This window comes from Bactrocera dorsalis, chromosome 2 (genome assembly GCF_023373825.1).
Source record: "Bactrocera dorsalis isolate Fly_Bdor chromosome 2, ASM2337382v1, whole genome shotgun sequence".
NCBI lineage: Eukaryota > Metazoa > Arthropoda > Insecta > Diptera > Tephritidae > Bactrocera > Bactrocera dorsalis.
The window spans coordinates 83,085,848-83,113,064 of record NC_064304.1 but is presented as its reverse complement, the minus strand read 5'-3'; the positions used below and the strand labels follow the sequence as shown (position 1 = coordinate 83,113,064).

Below are 27,217 nucleotides of genomic sequence, written 5' to 3'. Positions count from 1 at the left end.
TTTCGATTGGTAGCTAGGTGCATATAGTATTATATCTACATATGAAAGTTTATTTCCAAGAAATCAGAGTTAATCTCATTAGGATAAGAAATAAAATCAACTCTTCATTACACTCTCAATAAAATCCAAATAGTCATACACCTTTGTGAGCTTCTGCGCCATATAAAGGTCGTTCCGAAGTGAGTTCTCCGAATCCACCGCAATGATGCGCTCTTTACCTAGCACATCTTTTTGCGTGACCCATAACGCACCCTGAGAGAAGCTATAAGACGAATTCAAACCATTGTAATATCGTACACATATTAACGAATCCGCATATGGATCTTGCGCGTGAGATTCAGCGAATGTCGCACAATTTGAGTACGGGACAATTTGACCGCGCAATTCTTGCAATGTTTCTGACAAAATCGAATCTGGAATGAAATTGAAATCATAGAAAAAATTTAGCAAAATTCGTATGAAAGAAAAAGCGCCGAAAATGCAGACAAACGCAAAAAAAATTTAAATACGTTATCAAATATTAAAAAAAAAAATAATATTTTCAGAAAACTTGATAAATTAAATAGACACAATTTATAAAATTTAATTCCGCCAAAACAAGACTTTGGCTGCACTAAAGCTGTAATACCCTTCAAAGGACTACGAGGCAGTCGAAAAAATATTTTCCTATTTTGTCAGCGAACAGGAGACGAAATGTGGATCAAATACGACAATAATGTGCCGAAAAGATCATGATCCTAGCGTGGTGAAGCTCAACAAATAGTCGCAAAACAAAGATTGACGCCTCGAAAGGTTATGCTGAGTGTTTGGTGGGATTGGAAAGGAATGAGCTGCTCCAGCCCGGTAGAACGATTGATTCTAAATTTTACTGTCAACAACTGATGAGATTGAAGCAAGCAATCGAAAAAAAAGGTCAGAACTGATCAACAGAAAGGGCTTCATCTTCCATCAGGACAACGCTAGACCACACATACATTTGATGACTCGGCAAAAACTGGGAGAGCTTGGCTGAGAAGTTTTGATGCAGGGCAGTGCTATAGGTCTTGCACCATCGGACTATCATTTGTTTTGGTCAATGCAGAACTCCCTTAATAGAGTAAAGTTAGCTTCAAGAGAATCCTGTGAAAATTACTTGTCGCAGTTTTTTGCCGAGAAACCAGAAAAGTTTTACACTGATGGAACAATGTTTTTAGCGAGAAAATTGCAAAAAGTGGTCGACCAAAATGGTACATATTTGGTTCATTAAAGTTCATTTTAAATATAAAACAAAAATAAATTGAAGATTGATAGGAAATACGAAATGACTTTTTCGACTACCCTATATAAGCTATAGTGATCCTATCTGATACAAGAACTTGATATAAATCGGTCAGTTTGTATGACAGCTATATCCTATAGTCGGTCGATAACGGCGGTTCCGCCAAATGTGCAGCTTCTTTTGGAGAAAAGGACCTGTTAGATGGATGTCACAAAAACTTAATGACTAGTTAATGCATATACAGGCGTAAGTGTCTGGAAAGCTTATTATAGAAAATAATTTTAGATCGATTTTCGTTTATTTCTAACTGCGTATTTACCTTCATATTTTGTGTAAAAAACCTCGGCGTTAGTTATCGAAATGGTTGCAGCAGTGTACAAACAGCTGGGATACACGAGCGAAGAGTACTCCACATCGTCTTCCAGTTCGATCACGCCTACATTATTCTTTCTGTTAGCGTATTTGGGATGTATATGCATTTTCTAGAAATAAACATACATACGTGGGTGCATACATCGTTAGACAGAATAAATTCTTAATATTACTTTAATATTCTTTCCCATGGCGCTTGTTTTATCACCGCGATTTGCTAAGCGCACAAAGTTGGCCCCACCTGCGTATAAACAACGGGCCGAAGTTAGTACGAAGCGTTGACCAATCAAAGCCCCCACACATCTAAAGGAACTAGACCGACGCATCTTCCTTTCAACGATAGCAAAGGAAGGATGAATTCCTGACACGAACCGCTTAATGCCTTTCAATTGCAACGCTCCTTCAATTTCTTCACAAACTAAAAAATACATACATAGATAAAGATACTTATATCCGCATTAGTTACTGATACTGATAGTGGAAATATTTGCGCAAAATACAGTTATTTGCTTACCTTGTGATGCCAAGCGCCCTGCTGTTGGTACATTAGGTGAGGGTACATGTGTTATTGGCGGTACTAATTGTGTTGGACTAGAAATTGCCCATTTGTCAATAAAATAAAACGTTTGGAAATTCGCGGTTTAATTTTATATGGGCAAACATTTATACTTACCGCTGCTGTACTACTGTAGTGCTGGGAGTTTTAAAAGGGCGCTCTCTTTCTGGCATTGGACGATCCCTAAAGAATTAGAATAAAATTAATATAAACGGCAACGTTGCGGACCTACAATTTAACGTTGGTTCGCAGTAGTGTATCTAAATGAAATAAAGAGCGTACGAGGAAAGCTCAGTACGAAACACACCGAATGACAAAGTCATATATACCTAAAATTAAAAAAGTTTTGTGTTCTGTTTGTCTCAAATTTTGCGATTCAGTTTTATCAAAAACACAAGCCAACGAGTGGGCAAAGCCTTGAAACACGGTCGAGAGATCGTTGAAGATATGCTTCGTTCTGGACGACCTTCGACACAAAAGTCAAGGTGATACTCATTGTTTCTTTCGTTATGGTGTTTTGGTGCATCGTGAATTTGTTCCGAAGGGGCAAACGGTCAATAAGGACCGGCCGTATTGAGGCGTATGCGTCAGAACATCCGTCGAAAACGGTGGGAATTGTGGAACAACATTTTCATGGATTATACATATATAAGGGTCTAGTCCCTCAGTTTTTGAGATATCGATCTGAAATTGTGAACACATTCTTTTCTCCTGAAAAAAAATGCTTCCTTGTCGTAACTGCTGATATCGCACACTATAGCATAAAGCTTTCATAGAAATTGGGCGATCAAAATCAAGTCCTTAAATGTAAGACCTTTTCAACTTATAAGATGTGTATCTTCATGAAATTTGGCATAGATTATTGCATAAGGCAACGTTCGAAAAAACCCAAAATCAAATTTTTGTATGAAAAACTTTTTATTTGTCAATGTTGTTATAGCTTCGGTGATATCGTTTTTTCTTGTGTTATTTCAACCATGCCTTTCATCCTTATTGTCATTAGAAAGTTTAAAAATTTAATTTTTTATTTGTGTTGTAAGGCTTAGTATTGTTTTTAGTTTGAAAGTGTTCCCTTATATACTATGTATGTGGGGATGCCTATTGCCAGATTTGTTGTTTGATTTTGATTGAAAGATCGACTCTAATTTGGTGCTCTTTACCACACTCTAGACAGCTTTACAAACAAACGATCTGCTAACAAAACATTTTTCAATCTCGGCAAGTATTTACATATGTATATTCTATATTATACTTATATACTCGTACAGTACAAGGCAGTAAAAGTTAAATTTACCTGTGCAAAAGCAAAAACTTAGATGTTAAATCTGATACTGTCGCACTCAACATGTGAATGGTGTTTCTTAGCTCCTCTTCAATCTGCTTGGATCCCGAAAGTATGCTGTGCAGTAAATATATATAAAAATTTTAGTGTTTATAAACAAGTATAAATATACTTTTTAATAATATTCACCTCTGTATTTTATGTTCCAGAGTGTTCATCTTTATTTCATAGGTGCTAACCGTGTGCTCCAAATATTCTAATTTCTTCAATGTTTCCAAATATTTTTCATTCGACCTCTCTCCCGATTCTATGGTTTCCACTACAGTTCTGTTTATAAAAGTACAATCAATTGTGGTTCAAATTATTGCTGTTGTTGTACATATTTACTGTTCTAATGTAGTTAGTTTTGCTTCGCAAGTGTTGCCCCAATGAATTAAATTATCGATATCGTTGTGTACATCCATGTAGATAATGAATGGCTCTGTCGTTTCGTTAGGACATATTTCTTTAGCGAACAAAATTACCAGCAGAAAGGTCAACAAAAAGCCTAGATCCATCGTTCCTATGTTTCGCAGCAGTAAGCGCTTGTATTACCTGATTAAATAAAAATAATTTGTTAGATCACTATCGACGTGACGAGTGAGGAACGACGGCAGAACAGAATTGAGAAAAATAAAAGAGAGTTTATCTTGACAGAAACCTCTCATGCAAACAAAAAACGTGTGTAATAATCACAGATGGTTATGAAATTTCAGAAAACTTAACGACTACCTGAACTTTACCTCTTCGGTAGTTCACGCTAGTTAAGAAAATAAAGAATAGTGGATAGAAAAATAAATTTTCGGGTATCTTTGAGGGTTTTTGTTTTTGCTTAAGAAATTAGCTCGTTGATATTTCTCAGACCCTGTTTTCGGATCTTAATTTCTGCACTGTTATACTATATTCATAGATTTTTTTTAGTATTGAAGAAATATCGTTATTCCTATAAATAAGACTAAACCAAAGCCAGGTCCTTCTCCACCCAGTTTTCCAACAGAGTAGAGGTCTTCCTCTTCCTCTGCTTCCCCGGCGTTTATTGCGTCGAATACTTTCTGAGCTGAAGTGTTTTCGTCTATTCGGACGAAATGACCTAGCCAACGTAGACGTCTGTCTCTTAATATGTCAACATCGTCATACTTACGACTCGTACAGCCGTTGCTAATGCACACAGAACCATAAATTTTTCGCAGAACCTTTCTCACGAAAACTGCTACGAGTTTTCAACTCGTCAGATATAGCAGGACGGGAATAATGAGTGACCTATAGAGTTTGGTTTTCGTTCGTCGAGAGAGGACTTTACTTCTGAATTTACTACTTAGTCCGAAGTAACACCTCTTGGCAAGAGATATGCCGCGTTGAATTTCGTGCCTGACATTGTTGTTGGGGTTAATACTGTTTTCAAGATAAAAGAAATTATCTACGTCCTAGTCGCGAGTGCGACGACTGTTTGTTTGAAGACAGGATATGTATATTTCGTCTTGACCTCGTTCACTGTCAAACCCATTTGCTTCGCTTCCTTAGCCAGTCCGGAAAAATCAGAACTAACGGCGCGGGTGTTACCTTCTCTATTTAGTTCTGCAGCTCGAATTATTTTTTCCAGCAAAGATTGAAAAAGCCACCCCTACTTTGGTATCAAACTTTCCGATCCTGACGGAGCTTTTGTTATGGCTCAACGTTAGTTTGCACAGCCGTATTAGTTTTGCTGGGATACCCAATTCAGACATCGCGGCATAAAGGCAGTTCCTTTTCGTGCCGTCAGAAGCAGCTTTAAAATCGACGATGAAGTCATGCGTATCGATTCTTTTTTCATGGGTAAAGGACCCAAGATTTGTCGCATGATGAATATCTGGTCAGTTGTTGATTTTCTGGGCCTAAAACCACACTGATAAGGTCCGATGGTTGACGGTGGGCTTTAATCTTTGACACAATACGCTCGATAGAACCTTATATGCGATGTAGAATAAACTTATCCCACGGTTTTCAGCGCAGATTTTGGGGTCTCTCTTTATGCGAATTGGGCAGAGCTTTCGTCCGACCATATTCTACAAAGAAGCTGCTGCATGCTATCAGTTCGTCGCCGGCGTATTTGAATAGTTCGGCCGAAAATTAATCAGGCTTCCGTCGCTTTGCTGTTCTTTAGAAAGGCAATTGGTATTCAAACTTCTTTTTCGATTGGGGAATCGGGTGCACCATCCCCTGGTGTTAAGCTTTCACTGCCATTCAGCAGGTTGCAGAAGTGTTCCCTCCATAATTTCAGTATGCTCTGGACATCAGTCACTAGATCACCTCGGGTGGTTTTACAAGAGTACAACTACACCAGCTAAAAATGCAAAGGAACCGCGGGCTTGTGGAAATTCCGAAAAAATTTAGAACAATGCATTTAATCTACTATATCTGATTCTACTACCAACTCTCGACTGAATATAAATGAAATAGTGCTTCTTATCTTAATAAATTGCGTTCACTTTTCGGCAATGTAAAATCTCCAAGTGTACTTTATCCGGAGTTGGTTTCGGATAGCTGCTGCTTAATTTATACTATTGACTCCAGCACAACGTTGAGTGGTGCATGATTTTGCCCAAAAGTAGATAACCACCGATCCAATTTTCACAAGAAAATTTTGTTCAGCGATGAAGCTCACGTTTGGTTTAATGGGAATTTGAAGTGATGATAATCCACAAGCCATTTTTGGGATGTCATTTACATCTGTTCGGTGTGCTCTATGGGTACTGAGCATAATTGAAGCCGGTAAAAGAGCTATAATCATTGAGGAACGCTATACATGTACGAGTATAACCATGATTAATGACTTATTCTTAGCTGAACTGGAGAATGCTGATGTGGACGACCCTTGATTCTAACAGGACGGCGCTACATGCTATACTGCCAACGAAACAATCAATTTATTGAAGGAAACTTTCGGCTTTGGCTTGGTCTTCAAGATTGTACAATTTAACACCGCTAAACTGTATATTTTTACGCGGTTATTTGAAGTCACTTATCTACGCAGATAAGCCCAAAACGGCGGTCACTTGACCAATATCATTTTTAAAGCATAATGGCAAACTCTCAAGTTTATAATAAAGCTAAATTCTTGACCATAACATTTAATTACATATATGGGTTTTATGTCTTGCGGAAAAGCACATGTTTACAAAACACCCTATATGGCGACTCAAATCCGTTGCTACGAGTTCCATACACAGTAATTATTTGCGATAAAGCCATAGCGGGTTCGTTTCGCGTCTCACAAACATAGTCAGTCGTCACAGATATTCGACATTTTTAGCCTTTCTGACTCAGCGCAGAAATTATTATTATTTCAATATTTATATTGCATATAATATAAACCTACACACCAATGAAATCGGATGATAACCGTGCCCACTCCCCATATAATGGTTTTAATATTACTTCCAAAAGCGCGATAAACACAGTTATACCAGAGACTTTAGATTTTACACCCGAATTAGTATGACAAGGCTTTATTGAAGCCGCTATCAAAATGGGACTTTTGGTGTGGCACCGATTTCGATTCGGCATGTAAAACTCCTCCGACGGACCACAAACGCGCAAGCAACAATTAATATAACGGAATAAAATTTTGCAAGAATAATGCCTTTAGTGTACTCCAATTTGCAGTCAAAAATTGTCCAAATCCAAACAAAACAATTCAAGTCCATAAGTACCGATAGTATCTATAGTTGACTTTGGACCGTTTACATCCGAACTTATACTATATTTACTTATTTATATATATATATTAATAACTCTCGATTCTCGTTGAAAATATCCTCTTTTCACACATTGAATTAAATTTGGTTTAAGTACTTATCAGTCCTAAGCGGAAGACAATTAATTTTTTCCCACTAAACTGCACTTTTCACTATTTCGTTGCAACTGCATTATAATATGTAATGCCTCTCGTATATGTAAGTAGATTAATGAACAATTCAGAGAACCAGATTAACTGACGTAGTTTGATGATAAGAAATTGTCAGTTCTACGAATGTATTTTTGGATTTGATTACACTGTTGTAGACAATTTTTTGTGGCAGTTTTGGGGTCTCGATATCTGGATTATTTTGGGATCATTTCGAATTTTTTTTTTAAATTTTCGTAAGAATTGTAAAAGATGCTACGATTGCAAAACATTATTTGTAATGGGAATTTTTGGCATTTTTTGTCAGCGAAAATATTGCAACGGCTGGGGTTTAGTCTGCAATAATACAATATCAGTGGAAATATTTAACTGGTTCTTGTTGAAAATCTCTTAGCTCGAAATTAACTCTCCATTTGTGGGTTCATTTATTACGACTTAACTGACGGTTACCGCTCTTTTTCCTTCGTTTACGCTCTCCTTTATTTCAAAACGTATGTTGCCACCTTATTCCGTTTCCCATTCCCATTTAAATAAATCGGACAATTAAAAAAAATCTTAATGAAATTTATTCTGGATTGCAAGCTTAATTATGAGAAAATTAAAAAATAAAAATAAAAATTAAATTCAACTGACTAAACTGAGATGCTTTACGCTATTATCGTTCTCCATAAAGCTCTGCGACATACTATATTTTATATACATACATACATACATATAATTCTAAGCCTTGATAAGAGAATTCAACCGCAGTAAAGCAAAAACGCTCTTCGCAAAATTATTTGCTAAAACCGAAATGTTCGAACGTCAGTTGATTTCGAAACGTTGAACGAGGTGCACGAAAGCATTTAATGGTTGAAATTTGAATACGAGGGAAATATGGAACTATTTCTTAGAAAAGCTATTTCATTATTTTGTGTTTTGTGCGTAATCACGGGAGCCAGAGGTGGTAAGTGCTGTTTTCTTCGAAAAAAGCACTGTTGAAAAAACCAAAAAAGTGTTGAAAATCAACTGAGGCAACATGTTAAAAAATGTTTATCACACCTCCTAAGGGAGTAAGAGATGTGAAGTGTTTAAGAAAACAAACGAAAAATTAAAATATTTATATAAGCATATGCTATACATATATACATACATAGATTTAAAGAAGTTGTTGAAAAAATTATTTGTAGGGAGGTAATCTCGGGTGAATAAAATAACACCGTTTGTGATAAATTTTAATGATGTTCGCAAAATATACGTAAACATGAGCAAAGAGCTGATGATTCTTTTAATTTTTTAGAATATGTATCGTGTATGACCCCAAGTGGACATAAAGGCAACTGCATACCACTAAATGGTTGTCCAAACCTAAGCAGACTCGCTAATAACCCGCGTCGAACATGGGAACAAAGAGATTATCTACAGAACAGTCTATGCGGACCGGTCACCAACAATCCCTTTGTAAGTCTATAACAGTTATATAAAGTGCAAAAAGACAAATAGTGTCTCTATCGCATATTCGGCAAAGAGAGTATTTTAAGAGACATTTTAGTTTTAATTAAAGTATTTAATAATTTGAATATTAATCTACGCCAAGTTTAGTGACAATACCTTGTCAAATCAAAAGGTTTCACATAGAAGGACTTGAGGTGGGTCGGTCAGTTTATCAACTATATGCTATAACTTTTTGATATCGGTTTTGACAAATTAGCAGCTTTTTGGGGAGAACTGACGTGGGCAAAATTTCATATCGATATCTCAGAAACTGAAGTACTCGTTGACTTTTAGACAGACAAATGTGTCTAAATTGACTGAGCTCGACATGCTGATAATTTATATACATACTTTATAAGGTCTCCGACGTTTCCTTTCGAGAGTTACAAACAGCTTGGCAAATTTGATATACCCATTTCATTAAATTGAGACAATAAAATTAAATAATAGTTCATCATCACGGAATCGATTGAAAATGCATCCATCACCCCATCTAGTTTTTCCAACCAATTTAGCAATTTCTCGGATATTTTTAACCTCAAACCTTAGCTTCCTGCTAGTTGTTTTATTTCACACTGCTAATTTTATGGGACACCACGACAATAGAAATCAATTTGCTGATAAATGGTTCCAACAGAACCTCGTGGCCGCCAAACATCGCGTCAAATCTTCAGTTTCTTGGAGCGACCTTCTGTTAACTGAACCATATGATTATTGTCCCTTCAGTGTAAAATTTACTGAGATTTCGCTATTAATCATACTTTTGTAAAACTGAACATACATAAATATATATTTACGTACATGTATGTATATTTACATTTTCTCTCTCCACTTTATATGACTTATCAGTCAAGACTGAGTCCAGATGTTTTTTGCACCGGCTCTTACTTTATGAGAGAGGGAGCGACGGGGAAGTGTGAAGGGCAGCGAGTTGAATGTGCTTGGGCCAAATATGTCGGGTTTTTATCTGTACCACTCCGCTACTACATTCCTTTTCATTTTGAAATTCTTTCAATCATCAATTCCAATCAATTGCACACAACATCTTACAGTGCACTGGGGAATTTCAATCTGATTGTAGTTAGTATATTACATATGTATGTATATGTTATGTGAATTGAAATGGCAAAAAATTCGTCGAGTTGCTCTATAGTGACGGAATGGGTAAAACCAATTTCAAAACAGCTCTTAATGACTGTGTAATTAAAAAAATAGTTCCATAAATAGAAATTCTGAAAGTTTGTATCGTTACTGTTATTGAAACGATTTTGCATTATGTCATGACCTCGTGAACGAAAAAAGGCGGTATGTTTATATCTCATAACCCTAGAAGTTTGAGAATAGTACCACGTTTACTTTATATAAATAAAGAAGATAATGAAATGAGTTGAATCTTTTCATTTGTCGGTCGCTCCATCCACACAAGCAATATTTTGATGCAACTCAATACACGTGCTCCTTGGCACCTGACAGGGTTGGTATTGCAGATGGGAGGCGTAGATACCGCTTACGTGCTAATAGCCAAGTTTATAACAGTGGAGTGGAGGTCTTCCTTTTCCTCTGCTTACCATGACGGGTACTGCGATACCAAATTCTTTTTCTTTGAAATCGACAAAGAATTGGTATGTGTTCATTCTCTCTTCACGTGCCTCTTCCAAGTTTCTGCATGGTGAATATCTGATCGGTTGTTGATTTTTCAGGTCTAAAGCCACACTGATGAGGTCCATCAGTTTGTTGACGGTGGGCTTTAATATTTCACACAATATGACCAATAGATCCTTAAATGCGAGGAGGCTTATCCCACGATGGTTGGCGCAGATTGTGGGGATAATTTTTTGTGGATTGGGCAGAGCACATTAAATTCTAATCGTCAGGCATGCTTTTTTACCGAACATATCGCTTAGTCTGTGAGGTCTAGTATTGAAATTCGGGAGAATATTTTTATGATGACATCTTGTCCTTTTGCCAAAAAATGGGTAAAGTTGGACCAATACAACCCTTTATCTCATATACATTCCTAGTATAAATATTTTCGAGTATTTCATTGACTTTATGCTGCATATATAGGCCAACATGTAAAGAATCTTAATAAAATTCAGAAAGAAACTGTTTCTCTTGCCTAAAATGGATGCAATCAGAGCAATACTTCCCCTAGTTTAATATAAAGTTTTGCCAAAACTTGAATGTATTTCCCGACTGTGATCCTTGCGAGAGTATAAAATATGCGGTAACACTTGAGTCCAGCCCTTCCGTATTTGGTTTTTAAATTATTTATAGTGTTGTTGTTATTTTATAATAACCGTGTTAATTAAATTAAATTTCAAAATACGCAGGTATGTTGTCCAGAGCAGAAACCACCGCCACTGGGATCAATCGAAACGTCGCCAGAAATCGGTAATTGAAATCTTTAGAGAACATAATATATACAACATAAAATATATATATGTATATAGGGTTTTTTTTTAACTATTCATTTTTTCAGTCCCATCATGAAATTTCCTTGGAAATACCCTAAAAAAAATTCCCTCAAAATTTGAGCCCTTAATAGATAGGTGCTATCTAATAAAAAAGCTATGAAAATTCCATACAGCCTTAATTAAAAAGTCGAATATCTCGAGAAGTATTAATGATAGCGATTTTGTTTGACATGTACATTTTTTCTATAGCTCTTGTCATTTACGAGATATATACAAAAAAAATGCGAATTTCGTGGAAAAATCAGGTTTAGAGCCCCGTACTACCTCACCGGTGTGAGTTTCGACTTTATGGCAATGGGCACTTTTGTAGACTTCAATTCTGACGAATATGTGTCTAAAGTCAAAGCAATACCATAAAATGACTCTGAGCTATAGAAATTTAAAGATAAAGAATCACGATTTTCAGGGAAGTTTTTTAGGATATATCCACGGAAATTTCATGATGGGACTGAAAAAAATGAATAGTTCAAAAAAACACCCTAATACACCCAGCGAAATATTTATAAAGCCACTTTCGTTAAGCTCAATAATAAAAAAAAAAAAACCTATAATTTTGCTATTATTTATTATTTTTTCGAATAAATATTTAATTAAATTAATGTAATGCTTAGTTTTAGGAAAAAAAATAAATTATGCAAGTTTTCTCAAACATAATTTAAATAAGTCGAACGAAATAATTACAAAGCCACTTTGATTATGCATTATATTTTTAATATTTAAGAAAAAATTAAATGTTTAATAAGATGTATGATGCCCATTGTTAGCAATAACTTCTTCCAATCGTCTAATTAAAGAGTGGATAACGGTTTGATCAATTGTTTCCCATTTTTCAACGATGGCATTTCTTAGACATTTTACGTTATCAAATTGCCGTCCCTTTTCGAAAACCTTGGCTGATAACACGGACCAAAGGTTTTCAATAGGCTTTAGGTCGGGACTAATTGCAGGACAATCGAGAAATTTAATATGCCGAGTCAGCAAGAAATTAACTGTTTTCTTGGAACGATGTATCGCTGCATTGTCTTGCTGGAAAATGAATTCATTTCCAACAAATTTCTCTCCGAAATCAATAAGAACTTCATTCAGTAATTCAATGTAGTATTCCGAGTCCATTTTTGTTGTTACAAAGCAAACTGGAGTTTTCCCTCTGAAAGTTATCCCAGCCCAAAACATGAGTGATCCGCCATCAAAATTTCGTCGCTTACATTTCTGCCTAGTAGATTCTATGGGCCTCCAATATTTTTGGAGGCCATCGGGGCCATCTTTTTCATCAGTAAAAATAACGGTTTTCCACTCGTCGTCCCAAAAGCAATATTTTTCGGCGAAACGAAGCCTGGCTATCTTGTGTTTTTCGGTCAATGACAGTTTAGCGCATTTTTTATCATAAACACAGTCTAATTCACATTTAAGTATTTCTTATACTCGTCGTACTCCTATCTCCAAATTAACTTGCTGTTTTATTTGTCTCGCACTTACATTTTCCTGCATGATAAGTCGTTTAATGCTACGTTTTTGCCTTTCGTTCACTATTGGAGGCCTTCCACTTCTCTTATTTTTTCCATAATTGGTCCCTAATTTTAAAAAATTTCTCACAATATCCTTCGACCTATTTAAACGTCTTGAAATGTCTCGATTTGACAAACCCTCTTCATGATATGCCATAATTTTTCCTTTCTCTTCTTCCGTCAAAGCTTTTCCGCGAGGCATTCTTTACGATTTCGAGAAAAATTAAAAAAATTATTGAAATTAAATAGCTAATTAAATTACTTATGCAATAATAATTAATAACTCACATGTAGTCTTATTTGTCACAACTAAAATAACAATGGAATCAAATAAGCGCCCTCTGGCTTTATAAATATTTCGTTTAGAGATAACGGTTCTTGTTAAATATTCACCGCCTACTGTGATTAAAATATTAAATGAATCCCGTAAATTTAAAATACAGAATCTGTGGACGCTTACACCAATTTTTCTAAGAAAAATATGAAATTTGACGGTGGCTTTATAAATATTTTGCTGGGTGCATATTTATATGCATAAACATATACATATACATATGAATGATTAAATCAGAATCCAACTTAAGTTTCTCAATTACTTTTACCCAAACTTGACAGAAAATTTCTGTGAGACACCCGACGGCAAAACTGGAAACTGTGTACTCTTAAAGACCTGCGGCGTCTTATTGGATCTTCTTCGAAAAACAAGCCTTACAAATTCGCAGATGTCACACCTGAAGAAGAGTAAATGTGGAAATGCTAATGGACAAGTTTTGGTAACTATTTTAGATCACTTTTAAGTTTCCGTGGTATAAGGTCCATGGCATAAGAAGCGTTATAATGAGAATGCCGAAATAGCTGGGAACTTTCAAGCGATAGAGAATCGTAATATTTGTAACTTAATTAAGTAATTTATTTCAATAGGTATGTTGTCCCGAAACTGAGTCGACGACACAAACGGTACACCAAAAAACAATATCAACAACAACACCAAAGCACAACACAGCAATAACAATACACCCTAAAACAATATCAAAACCAACAGTACATATAGCCATGAACCCATTGGGAAATGGTAAGTAATAATCACTCTAAAGATTCAATGTCAGTGCATAATATCTAAAATGCTTTATCATCGCTAAGCTTTGGACTCTTGACATTCTTCAGTTACAGTTTGAAAATGAGCCGAATCCCTAATTCTCATATGACACTTTAAATTTCTTTCATTTTAACACATTGAGTGCCATGGCTATACGTTTTCGGGTTTCCGGGTTTTTTTAAATATATTTCTAGTAGCCTAATGTTTGGCCTAAATTTTGGTCCAAGTTTCATAGAGATATCTTTATTTTTGCAGTTTTTATGGTAAAAACTCGGAGGTTCTTTTTAATTTTGAAAATTTATTGGAATTCATTCGATATTTCGGGAAAAATGTATAAAAAAGATATTGAAAAATTAAAATTAAGATATGATAACTTCAATTACATTGATTTTTTACATTAATCTTTTAGATGTGTATATTTTGGAAAGCAATCAATGCAAAGGGGAGTGTTGGGGCATTGCGGACAGTACGTAGTTGCCCTTTTGATATTCTTTCTTGCTTCCTTTCGACTCAATTTTCTTTTTGCTTCAGCGTAGCTTAAACCACAAGCACGTCGGATGGTTTTATTATTTTCATCTACTCTTTTTGTGATAATATGTTTTGATTGCGATACAGGCTGCGGGAATGTGAGAATTAGTAGGCCCTTAGCAACGCGTTCGCGGAATGTTAGTATATTAATGTTTCTATTCGTAGCTGCTTTATACACAGTATAAGCGTTTACCACGGAAAGTCCAAATAAAAGTTTGAATTCCCAGCTTTCGGTACCATTTTAACCCTTTGCGAAGGGTATTTGCGTATGAAGCCATTTGGTCGGAAAGATCAATGCCTGATTTCCCCTTATTATATTCTACCACAGCCAGTGGCTTTTCTGTTGCTCGTCTCTTAAAAATTAAATAAATGTAAAGGAAAATGCGTAAAAAGAAAAAAAAAAGAAATTGCATAAAAAATCGCGTCGCACATTTTCTTACGACATCGATTTTTACGATTGCAATTCCGTCGTGCAGTGCCATGTCGTAAGGAAACGTGCGACAAAAAAAACCGTTATAAAATCCAAAATAAACCACAAAATCATCCGGGATTGGCACAGAACTGAATATTTTCTACTTTTACACCAGTTTATAGCAAAAAATGTGCTTGACACCCGGGGAAGGTTTTCGTCAAAACCCCTTGGCACTCAATGTGTTAAATTTCTTCATAATAGCTAAATCAAGTAACAATAAATACATACATACATATATCGGTACATGATTTTCCACAAAGAGTTTCTTTTGGATTAGTTCTTCCTAAATTGGGGGGTTCTAACAGGTCATTGACCTATCGGTTGAGAATCTTACCGAATGTCAGCTCTAGAAACTGTATGGAAGAAGACAGGTAGAAATATCTCAACACTTCCTCTTGATTGTCCCGAGTTTAAGCGATCACGGCTTAAACACTTAAAAGCTCATACTTTCAGATATCTTAGCGATTATCGGTAAATTTTTCAGAAATCTGCTGGATATTTAATGAACACCTTTTCCTGACAAAAGTACTGTTTGGTATTAAGAGATTGAGTTAAAAAAATTAAAATTCGCGCATTTAGAGAACATCAAACTAAAAAGTGGAAATTAATTACGCATGTAACCTGACAACAATAATAAACGAAAGACACTCTTATTGCGCTGAAAAACGCTTGGGTTGCTCGATAGGCGAAAAATATGACCGACACAAAGCACTTCTGGGCAAATGTCTTCCCATAGAAGACTGTTATGAGCTATATAATGTAGTCTTCATGAAAAATTTAATCAATTAAATTAATTTGAACATATTCGTTTCAATCATTTAATATGCAATAACAGTTTAACTCTATAATTTATAACTGTAAATATATGATATATTTTTAATCCAAACGCAGAGTCTTGTCGTACACCAGACCACAAACTTGGCGTTTGTATAGAGATCGAAGAATGCCCCCCTTTGAAAAAGATCATTCTAAAAGACGCAATTACGAAAAACGAATACAACTTGTTAGTGAACAGCAAATGCGGTGAATATGGCAGTCCAAAGGTAGGTATGCGATAGACCGATCAATGGCGGATTCATTGAGTTTTCAATTCTAGATATGTTGTCCACAACAAGATGACGCTCTGTCAGCGCCTGGTAAAATGTTAAGTCGAAATTTTGGTACGTAAAATTATTATTATATAATCAGCCTGCCACGAAGTTTCTTACATTCAAAAGGTGGCCGTCTGTACGTTTGTGTATGTACGAACCAGTCCCTCAGTGTTTGAGATATTGATGTGAATATTTGTACTCGTACCTTTCTCCTCAAGCAGATGCTCATTTGGCAGTATTTGCTACTATAGCATATAGCTGCCATACAAACTGAAAGATCAACGTCAAATTCTTGATCCTTTTACATTTGACGAGATATCTTCACGGAATTTGGCATGTATTTTAGGCGAAAAGAACGTTGCAATCTCATAGGTAGTTCAGATCGGGTTGCCAAACTTTTTATTTGTTAAGGACATTTTAACTTTGATGCAAGCGAAGTTAAAAATCTTTCTTTGTTTTACTTTAAAATAGAAAAGAGTTAGCAACGTCTATGGTTTTTTGTTTCTCTTTATTTAGCGATTAATGAGTACAACGAAGTTACACATACTATGTACATATAAAATCATTTTATCTGATTACTTTTCTTGTGTCTACAGTCTTCCCTGGCAGTGAGTGCAGAGCAGCTAATGGCGTGCCTGGTATATGCAAAATGTCTAAGGACTGTCCAAATGCGAAGGAGTTCGAACAGAATAGTCAGTGCGGTTATTTAGGTGCCGATTCACAGGTACAAGTATATATGGTACATTTTGAGAGTTTATTTTATGATAACTTCAATTTGTAGATATGCTGTCCAATAAATCTGCTTGAAAATGATTTAAACTTTCCCACAACAACAGAAATAACGCGTTTACCAATAAGCAGTAAGTACTACAACAAATGTGTGATTTAACCCATCTCAGTCGAGACTTGTCAATCCTCGAAATCCAGCTAACTAACTACCTTATTTGTTTTAACATAACCTTGAAGCCGGCAAGTAAGTCACTCAAACACGATATACATTTTGCGTTCTACAAAAAAAATGTCGCAAGAGATCAAACCCATACTTTTTATGGTTGCCTCATTATTACTTTTTGTATAAGCATCAATAGGTGTCGCTGAAAATACCAAAACCGTCAAAGTAGTATTTCTTTGACCATTTAATCTTATAGAATTATTCTACGTTCTCTGAACATAGCAACTCCGCTTATCTTTATATTCAAACGGTCATTGACTTTTCATTCGAAAAAAACCCAAGTTCAGTTGGGAAGCCTTTAATGCATATTATTGAAAGATTGCTTCAATGTTTATTATTTATTTTTGACCTGTCTGAATGAAAAAAAGACATTCATAAATAACCATTAATCAAGGTTAAAAGCAAGTATTTGATGTTCAGTTTCCATGTAAAAGTATATGATTTGTCAGCTGTTGAGATCTTATAAACAATCATGACTTAGTACCGATGTTTTCAATTACGAAGCAATCAGTATTTTACCTAAACGGAATTCGCTGTCTTGACGTGCTACGAAATTTAAGTTAACATTGTCATAAATAATTAAACTGCCTTCAAACGTACACCAAGGTAAATTTAAGCTTTTCAATTTTAGCTACACTCTTGGCAGAAGTTTCCTGTCGCACACCAGTCAACAAACCTGGTAAATGTATATCCATAAAAAGCTGCAGTACCTTACTCGAAATTGTTACGAAACAAGACAGAACGCCTATAGAAACTATGTTCCTGCAGCAGAGTCAATGTGGATATGATAATGGAGAGTTTATGGTAACTATTAAATATCACTTTTAACTTCCATAAATTATTACAGATAAGCAGAGCTTCTGGGCGAGAAGTTGTGGTTAAAATACAATCAAATCCGTTTTAGGAGAATGCCGAAATCGCCGAAAACTTGCATGCGATAAATATTGCTGTCCATTTATTTATAATTGGTTCTTAATGAATTTACTTTCACAGGTGTGTTGCCCTGAAACTAAATCGAGAACACCAACTGCACTTCATACAACAGAAGCAACGACAGCAACAACACCAACACCTGTAACGATAAGCCCGTTCACCTTAAGAGCACCAACACCTGTAACAATAAGCCCGATAACCTCAACATCCGGTAAGTAATACTTGTTTGGCAGATTCAATGCCAGAGTAGAGCACCTAAAGCCGAGAAAATTCATTGATTATTATGGGCTTGAAGGACACGTTCTATATAAATTTTTAACATTTTGAAGTTAAGTATGAAATGGTTTTGTGATCTCAAAACCACCGAGCCAGTATACTTTCAGATCAAATCTAGTACGAGAGACTTTAGTTGTAGTACTTTTCTTTGATACAAAAATATTGAAATCGATGTTATAAAATGTCGTATATACAAGACTTCTTGCCGGATATCATACATCGGTCGATATTATATATTTATAGTGGAGTAGTGTAGATAGACCACTCCACCATAATGCCCGCCATATAGCCAACAAAATTGTTTTCATCTTTCCGGTAGACTTTATACTGGATATATCGATCAATTATGAAATAATTTGTAGTACCCAATTCCCTCTTTAAAAAAAGAATTCCGATTATTTTTATCATATTGGCACATGCTTAGTCCTTTCCACATTAAACAAAAATGGCATCCCTCGTTCCTCGGAATTGCGACCCTCTTTCGTTCGGAAATTAATTCGCCTCCTCTTCTTCATTTGGATACATGTATTCGCGAATAATCCTATATTATATGGGCCATTCCATCAATTAGCGACATGGTTTTGTACCCGTATTCCGATCAAACAAAAAATTACTATTATTACTTCTTTTATTTTTTAACGACCTGAAAATACATACATAAAAAAATCTTAGCTTTCTGAGAATACACAAATTTCTAATAACTATATTATTTAATTGTGGAATCTATTTGCAGGTCCGCACGTCGAACCACCAAAAGAAAATACCAACAAGTGGGTAAGTATACACATATAGGCATACATACTACGAGTAGTCATAAATGAACTTAGAAACTCGAGGAATTTCATCCAAAGTTATTTTGTCCTCTGGTCTGCTTTATAAAGAATTTTTTCGGCAAGTGCAGAGATCACAAAGAGAGTTATCGTGAGATTTTGTCCGCTCATCATCAAGCTCTTAAAAGCATCTTCAATTCGCTAAATTTACACAGGGAGTGTATCCGTATTACGTTTTACCGGTTCTTAATGTAAAAGCTTTGGTATAAATTCGAATCATTTTATAATTATCGTGGTACAAGCTACGGGATCCTCACCTTATCTGCTCTCTACTTAGAATATTACCGTGTTTAGACATTGCATTGCATTGATATTACTTTTTCGGAATTGGATTATTGCTAGGCCCAAGTTTCTCAGCTTACTCACTACTTCTTCTCTGATCCTTATAAACAAACTTAACTTAATAACTGACTGAATGAGAGAATAAGCAAATGATATAGGCACTTTCGTCGTCCCGTCGATAAGCCACCTTTATTTGATAATTGGTCGATGACTTTTGTACTATACTGACATACTATATATGGTATGTATTTGAATAATTTCAGACGAATGAACCAGGATGTGGTGCAGCACCTTTACAAAACCGAATTTATGGCGGAAATGTTGTTCATATTGATGAGTACACTTGGGCAGCGAGGATAATTTACGTCGACTGTAAAGTATATTCAGTATTATTCTTAGATTGATTAAAATTGAATGTTGTTTCCTTACAGCGGACAACAACAACGACATGTTTTGCGGTGGCTCTCTTATCAATAAAAATTACGTATTGACTGCAGCACATTGTGTGGTTATGCCTGAAGGTAAAGACGATTGGTATGTGAAAGGAGTTCGTTTAGGCGAATGGAATACTACAGCGGAAAAGGATTGTGAATACTTTTCCAACAACTACGTACTTTGTGCACCTCTACCAGTGGATATAGACATCTTAGAGCACATAGTTCATCCGATGTATAATAAAAAAAAATTTAACTACGATATAGCTCTGTTGAAGCTAGAAGAGAGCGTAACTTACACGGACTTTATAAAACCGATATGTCTACCATCGTTGCCGGCAGATCAACAAACGATAAATTATGAAAATAAGTCTGTGGAAATCGTTGGTTGGGGCAAGACAGAATCCCGGGAGCACAGTGAAATTAAATTGAAAGCACATTTAGAAGTTAAGGATATCAATAAATGTGGCTTACGTAGAGGAGCAACAGAAAATCAAATATGCGCCAAGGGTGAGGTAGGTACCGATAGCTGCAACGGCGACTCAGGCGGACCTCTCATGCTTTGGCAAGAGCCAGCGTATTATTTGATTGGCTTGATATCATTCGGTTCAGGCGGTCAATGTGGTGATATCCAAACTAACGGTATTTATATGCGTATCGTGAACTTCATGGATTGGATTGCAGAGAACACACAACATTCTTGATAGCAACAAATGAGCAACATTCTAAAGACTTTAATTTACAATTACTAGCACAAGCACTTCCTGAGATTTTGTTTCAAACAAAAGTTCAGCTTAGTTTTCGTATATGTATGTATAATAAATTGCTTATTTATGATTTCGCTACTCACATGTAATACTATAATAAAACATGTTCTTTTTACTAATTAAAGGCCAGAGATCTGTTCACAAAAGTAAAATTTTTCTTCTTTATTTCCTCTCCATGTTTCACAAAGTCATTTAAACCAGGTTCTGAGTATGTACCGTAAGTAATAGAGTAAAACAAGAAGTATTGACTCCATTCAACCCATTTGAAGCACACAGACATACTATTATCAGGAAAGGATTCATTCAACCAATGTTTCGTTAAAAAAATCAATTGTAGGTATTGGGGTCCAAAAACTTGGAGTTCAAATATTCGGCTCGAACCGTTTTTGTTGGATTTGGACAAACTTTGGCATACTCTAAAGGTCTTATTCGTGCTAAGTTGAATGCCGTTATATTAATTGCTTCTTGATTTATACACTCGAAAGTGATTCTTTTAATTTTTTGTTATATGGGAAGTTGGCAGGACTGTAGTCCGGTTTCGCCCATTTTCACACACAAACATTAGAAAGTTACGTACCAAATTTGGTTAAAATCGATGGTCAAATTTTGTCGGCGGCTCTTTTAAAGCTCTCTTAAACCATCTCGGAGGTAAAATGTTATATATTTATATATATTATATATTTCACGCGTCAAGTAGTTTTTAACAGTACCGTTATATAGGCAGTGAACGGGGTTATCATCCGATTCCATCAATTTTCACACCGTCTGTAAGTTGTAATATTTCCGCTAGTGGAGCCTAAGTGGCTTAAGTGATATATACTCGTACATTAAAATTATTAGAGGGCAGACACACGCCCACTTTTTCAACATTTTTTGCCCACAAGTTCCTCTTAGTTATGGCACTTTATAAGTTTTCGGTTAATGGCGTTGTGGACATGATAGTGTCTGATAACGCACTGAACCCGATTTTTTTTGGAGATTTCTTTCTCCAACAATTTAGTAAAATAGTTGCCATAATGATTTACTAGAATTTAATAAAAATAGTTGCATGAAATATTAAAATTTATTTGAACTCAGGTCAACATCAATTAATTTTTTTTCTGATATAAATCTATGTTTCTTCAGATTGCTTTACCCGATCATCTAGTCCTAAGCAAATGAAAAAGAAAAAAACAAAAATTTGGTAAAATTAATTAATTTCTTCGGAAAAGAATATTATACCAATAAATTGACGAATCAGAAGTTCTAATCCAATATCCTATCCATAGCTTTTTATGAAAGTGTAGTAATATCTCTTTTCACGAATTTGATAAAAGTTGTCATTTGATTTGACGTAGTAAAAGAGCTTCTGAGAGCAAAACTCTTTCGTGAACATCGTTGGCACATATTTAGAGTCTTATCTTAAAAAAAAAAATTGTTCCACATTTCGTTAGGTTTTACATCTTCGTCTGGAATTCCACACCTTTATCAGCGCAATTGGGGAAACCCCGCAGTACTTTCTCTGTACACATCGCTCATTTGCTGCAAGACCGGCATAAGTCAAAAAAATCGATTCTCCAGAAAACGCGTTTAAAGTTTTCAACTGACTACAACCTTACACGGTGACTCCAACCTTACACCTCTTCTCAAGCGGAGCATATAAGAGGTATTCATATGAATTTTTCACTCAACATGAAGTATGATATAACGAACAATTCTGCAGCATTAACTCAAAAATCACGTTTTTTGATTTATGCCGGTCTTGCAGCAAATGAGCGACATGTGCCCCATATTTGGTCAATTAAACATTGTAATCTTTTAAATATTCACTCAAAAGTAGTAAGTGTATTGAATAAATGTTGACCCAATTTATTGGGGAATACAAACAGTCTATTAAACGTTTCAATTTGCACCCACACCCGCGCGAGGGTTTAAAAAGAATAACACAGTGTTTTTATGAAAAGCACAATATATTTATAATTATTATTTGTTTAACAAATGGTTCTGTGCGATATTATATAAAATTGTGTTCGAATTACTCTCCAATGGTTCGGATCGCTATAAGTCGGCGCGGGCGGCTCGGAGCCAAAGGTAGTGTTTCGCGGATCAAGATGTATCGAATCGCATGTTGATGGTCGAAATGTGAGGAACAAAATCGTGTGGAAAGGTGTCGACGCGGCGCAGAATCCAACGAATGGGTAGCGAATCGGACCGGTTGAAGACGACGGGGCGCAGTGTGTCAGCGAATGTGTGTATGGCGAATGAAGTCTCCTTTCCTGTTGTCTATTCTTTTTGTTTTGTGGGTAAGAGCACAGGTGTGGTGAGTTGCGTTGAAGTGTCATCAGCTGTGGTGAATTGCGCTGTTGCATTAGGATGCGCCAGTTTTACCGGGTAGAAGGGGTGGATGCTTAACTCATTTAACTCATAGTTAGAGGCTTTAAATGCAAAAAAATCGATTTTTTTCTAACTTAATTTTTTGTTTTTCTTTTAAATTATTTTTACGATGTTACACCTATATTTATACATCCAAGTAAAACTGCTCGCCCTGCGCTTTTTTTAATTTTTTCTTGTATTCCTTTTTTAATCTTTTTCCCTTTTAATTTGTATTTCTGTTTATTTTTGTTTTGCTTTTGCCGTCGACCCGATTCAGCTGCTGCCTTTCAATTTTAATTTGAAGTGACGGCGCCGAAACGCCGCCCAGAGGTTATGCCGCGGCGCTGTGTGCCATCAATACGCCTTCCATGATTCCCATTATATACTATACGGCTATGTAAGTCTGTCTTTTTATAGTTAGCGCTGCTAACACTCATCCTCATTCTTGTATCCAGCCACTTCGTAGCGGCGCCGCTTTGATTGTGCGGCCAAGTTGCATCCTGACCAACAAAACGCCACTAAATTGCCGTGTTGAAATTACCTGAAGGTGTTTTACTTTTAATAAGAAGGGCGAAGGGCAGCAGAAAGCGCCAAATCATCGCATCAACGTAGCTGTCCGTTGTGTACGTTGTAGTGATAAACTTTTTAATATTTTCGATCCGAAAGTGAGATCATTGAGAGTGTGGTAAACTCAGAGGAGTAGCGCTTTGATACAGTAATTAAAAATACCCGCGATATTGTTATAACAGTGCATATAATTGCTATTCCCCAATTACAGAAGATTTCAATTGCCATTTGAGTTGAGAGAGAATAACTCTTTCGTGAAGATTTCGATTGATTTTTAATTATCTCAGTCAAATCGGACTCGTAATTTCTCGTTGACCGAGTGTGTTATCTGATTTCAATTAAGTAAAAAAAGAGCCTCCAAAATTTTGCTTATCAAGCACGTTTGACGTGCCACGCCTAGCTACCCCGAAAACAGCGACCATGGCAAGTAACATGAGACATATGTATAGTATACCCTCTTATTTGAGGATATGCGAAATAGCTGATATTGTAGGCCTCTCACAAGACCGCGTGGGTTGTATTCTAAATAAAACATTGGCCATGACAAAGTGGTCGGCGCAATAGGACCCATTGTTTGACACTGATTATACGCCAGCCGGGAAAATTAAACACTGATACACACCAGAGCCTGGGACAGAATCGAAACAGTGCACTTCAGCTAAGCAATCTGCACCGAAATCAGTTCAGATCGTCATTTTGCAAGGTTTGGTCTACGTTGAATAATTGGAAAGGTGCTAAACAAAAATAGGGTATATAGATTCTACACCGAACAGCAGCAGGTTTCCCAAAATTTTTGTTTTTATATTATTTTGGACAGCTAGCAGCATACTTTTGTTATTTTCATAAGTCCTGTCACCTATAGGTTTGTAATCGCTGGCCAATTTCCTCTAAAGATTCCTAAAATCTTTGCAAAATTTGTTACAATTTTATAGACATAGCGAAATGTTGTTTCCGTTGTGGCGACAGAAAAACGTTCCACACCATTATTTCATACTTTTTTTCTTCTTCGTATTTGGCGTAGACACTCATCCGAGGCTGTTGCGTCCTTTTACACTCCTTGGCAAGGTAAAAATTTGACTTCATTACGATTATGTAAACATAACTGTCGTAATGGCGAAATATTTCGCACTCCTTTATTGCTAACATATCACGAAAGTATCCTAGGCTCATCACCGCGCGAACTTATGCCTTCCTTTGTTATTTGTGTTCTCGTTTTACTGCGGTTTCTAATTTCCTGTTGCTGTAAAAGTTCAAATGCCCCGTCATTGCATCGTTTCCTCTTGGCTAATAAAGTACTATTCCATTCTAGGTGCTGGGTAATGTACAACCATTTTATTTTCCACCCACACACTGACCTCATTGACACCTTTGACTTAATAAAAACCTATTCGTATATAGTATTTATGTACTACTGTGGGCAAAAAATAGTAAGACTTATTAATTTACGCTTGTCTTTCTGAAGAATGTGCATTTGGCGATTTTTTTTTTTTAGTGATGAGTGAAATTATTCAACAAAGAATTTAAATTTTGTGTGCGGAATCATTACTCTGGTGCCGCAGTGTTCAGAACGTTGGAAAAGACCTTCGATGATAAATGCGAAAAAGTTTCATTATCTCAATTAGACAGTTAAATATAGTGATTTGAAATTCGGAATAAAATTTTGTCGCGGGAATATTTAAAGTTTGAAAAGCCAACTTTATGAATATGTGATGGCTATTTCTGAGAAACAAGAATTAGTTGGTGGAATTTTAGTTTGTATGAAAAAACGAAAATTCCTATGTAAAATGTATGGGAACCTAAAAAAAAATAGCGACCCCTTAGAGTTAAGCTACAGCGCCTGGTTTGAGGGAGGATTTTTTGTTTGTCAATCACTAACATTTGAAGGGGTAAGAGTTGAAAAAAAATTCAAAAAATTTTTTTTGAAGCACCCTACTATACAGGCAAAGACAACATTTATCTCGCATAGTGGCCCATGGCGTAACCACCTAAAGAGCTTGAATAAAACGGTATTATAAATGCATTGCCCATCTTATTTTATTTTCGCTGTAAAACTACAGGCAAACAAACTGATAATAATAAAGCAATATGAAAGATCTTTTTAAAAAAGATCTGTTTACTGACTGTTGACTATTCGTGGTCTTGAGACTCAGCTCACAAGCGATAATGCCTTATCTATTTGTCAAGCTTTCGCCTGCCACCGAACCACTGGTGGCACTTTACGAAAACTCTCTCTCTCTCTCCCCACAGCAGGCGGTAATTTCACACTAAGACTGCTGACTGCAACGAACGCCTGTTTTTTAGTAATCTTCCCAGGAATGTTTTTTTACATTATAAAATTATTAAGCTTTCAGCTCATCAACCTCAGTCAATAATTAGTTACCGAAGCAGCAAACGGTTCAAATAGACGCGGATCAGAAGTTTTCAGACTCTAGGCAGACCAGTATTTTAAAAGAAAATTTGTGCATTAAAAAATCTACAACACATCGTTTAATTATGGACACTAAATCGGTAGTAGTTTTGTTCTTTTTACTGCTCAATATATTGTCCACATTCGGCAATGTTATACCAAGAACAAAGCCAGATGACATACAAGTACAAGAGCTGAGGAGATCGCTGCGCGACACCTTTTGGCATTTTTCCTCCGAGCAAGAAGAGCATGGCGATGAATCAGAATCTATTTTCGAAACTAAATCCTCTGTTAGCAACGGAGTATCACATTTTGCTACGAGGACTAAGTCGTCACAAAACTCATTCAAAAAATATTCACATTCTTCATCAGACATAAAGATACAAAGTTTTTAAATAATTTAGTTTTCGTTTTACTCTTAAGGAACTTAATGAATAAATTATTTATAAATGCTGAAGAACGAAGTAATAGTTTTTTTACGGTTGTGGACCTTAACTCATATCATAATATCGTAATTTAGGCGGAGTGAAAAATGTGTCTTGTGAGTTAGAATTTGCACACTCTATTTAATCAAAAATTTTACGAATGACCGCATTAATTACGTATATATTTCTAGGGAAAGGAATATACATATGTACATGTACATAAGAATTCAATAGAATTTTGAAGAGATAACAGTTTGCATAATCACAAATCATCAATTAAATTCTGACTAACCTTCGAATTCTCTGCAACTCTGATGTTCAATAAACTCTGATTTTAATTATAATTTTTGTATATAAAAAATGTTGAACTCTCAACTAAATTATTTGTAAAAAATTCAATTTTAGAAAATCTTATTGTAAAATAAGCACTGTGTTTATGAGTACTAACCCCAAATTTTAGCACTAATTCGACATATTATTCTATTATATATGTATTTTCGACTTACAGTATTAACCACGAGCGTTGTTTCAAACTAAACATGCTGATAATTGATTCTTGATACGTACATATATTGATTGATCTTGATATGCTATATAAAGAAATGGAATAAAAAGTTATGAAATATTGTTGTGAAAGCGAATCTATGAAATTAGATCAACTGATTGAATACATGGCAACCTTTTTCAAATATAAGACATAATGCTTCAAGTTGTCGACTTTAAAGTCATAAAGTCATCATAAGGGTTTATATAAAGTTAGAAGACCGAAAAAAGCGAATTTTCAAGAATTTTGTTTGAGAAAACTTTAAGATAAAAAATCTTCGATAGATTACTAAATTCGATTAATTACTAAAAAATATACTTAAGAAGCTTAAAATTTGAGACTTATCAGTTTAGCCGTTTTCGTGTAATGTTGGTCAGCGGCTTTGAAAACACAATTTTGAGAAAAACGCGTTTAAA

The 27,217-nt window shown here is 35.6% G+C and overlaps 2 protein-coding genes across 6 annotated transcripts; one reads left to right on the top strand and one right to left on the bottom strand.

Annotated features, from left to right (window-relative positions):
- LOC105226518 (serine protease Hayan) lies at window positions 1-26,706 on the bottom strand. Of its 5 annotated transcripts, none has more exons than XM_049447193.1 (9): window positions 26,550-26,706; window positions 3,856-4,062; window positions 3,658-3,795; window positions 3,481-3,585; window positions 2,304-2,369; window positions 2,145-2,221; window positions 1,804-2,048; window positions 1,578-1,740; window positions 1-413 (listed from the first exon to the last, which is right to left on the bottom strand). In XM_049447193.1, the coding sequence occupies exons 2-9, from the start codon at window positions 4,023-4,025 to the stop codon at window positions 97-99; spliced, it is 1,281 nt and encodes a 426-aa protein (XP_049303150.1). In that variant the 5' UTR covers window positions 4,026-4,062; window positions 26,550-26,706; the 3' UTR covers window positions 1-96. The 5 variants fall into 5 exon arrangements, with proteins under 5 accessions (XP_049303150.1, XP_011203712.2, XP_049303149.1 ...); XM_011205410.4 differs by lacking the exon at window positions 26,550-26,706 and adding an exon at window positions 7,339-7,464; XM_049447192.1 differs by lacking the exon at window positions 26,550-26,706 and adding an exon at window positions 7,197-7,409.
- Window positions 8,180-20,631, top strand: LOC105226519 (uncharacterized). Its single transcript, XM_049447191.1, has 14 exons — window positions 8,180-8,336; window positions 8,670-8,830; window positions 11,197-11,257; window positions 13,461-13,618; window positions 13,767-13,917; window positions 15,833-15,984; window positions 16,038-16,101; window positions 16,629-16,756; window positions 16,814-16,892; window positions 17,616-17,788; window positions 17,978-18,128; window positions 18,927-18,967; window positions 19,569-19,677; window positions 19,737-20,631. Exons 1-14 carry the CDS (start codon window positions 8,267-8,269, stop codon window positions 20,441-20,443), a joined length of 2,205 nt encoding a protein of 734 aa, XP_049303148.1. The 5' UTR covers window positions 8,180-8,266; the 3' UTR covers window positions 20,444-20,631.
- Window positions 26,707-27,217: the final 511 nt, after the last annotated feature.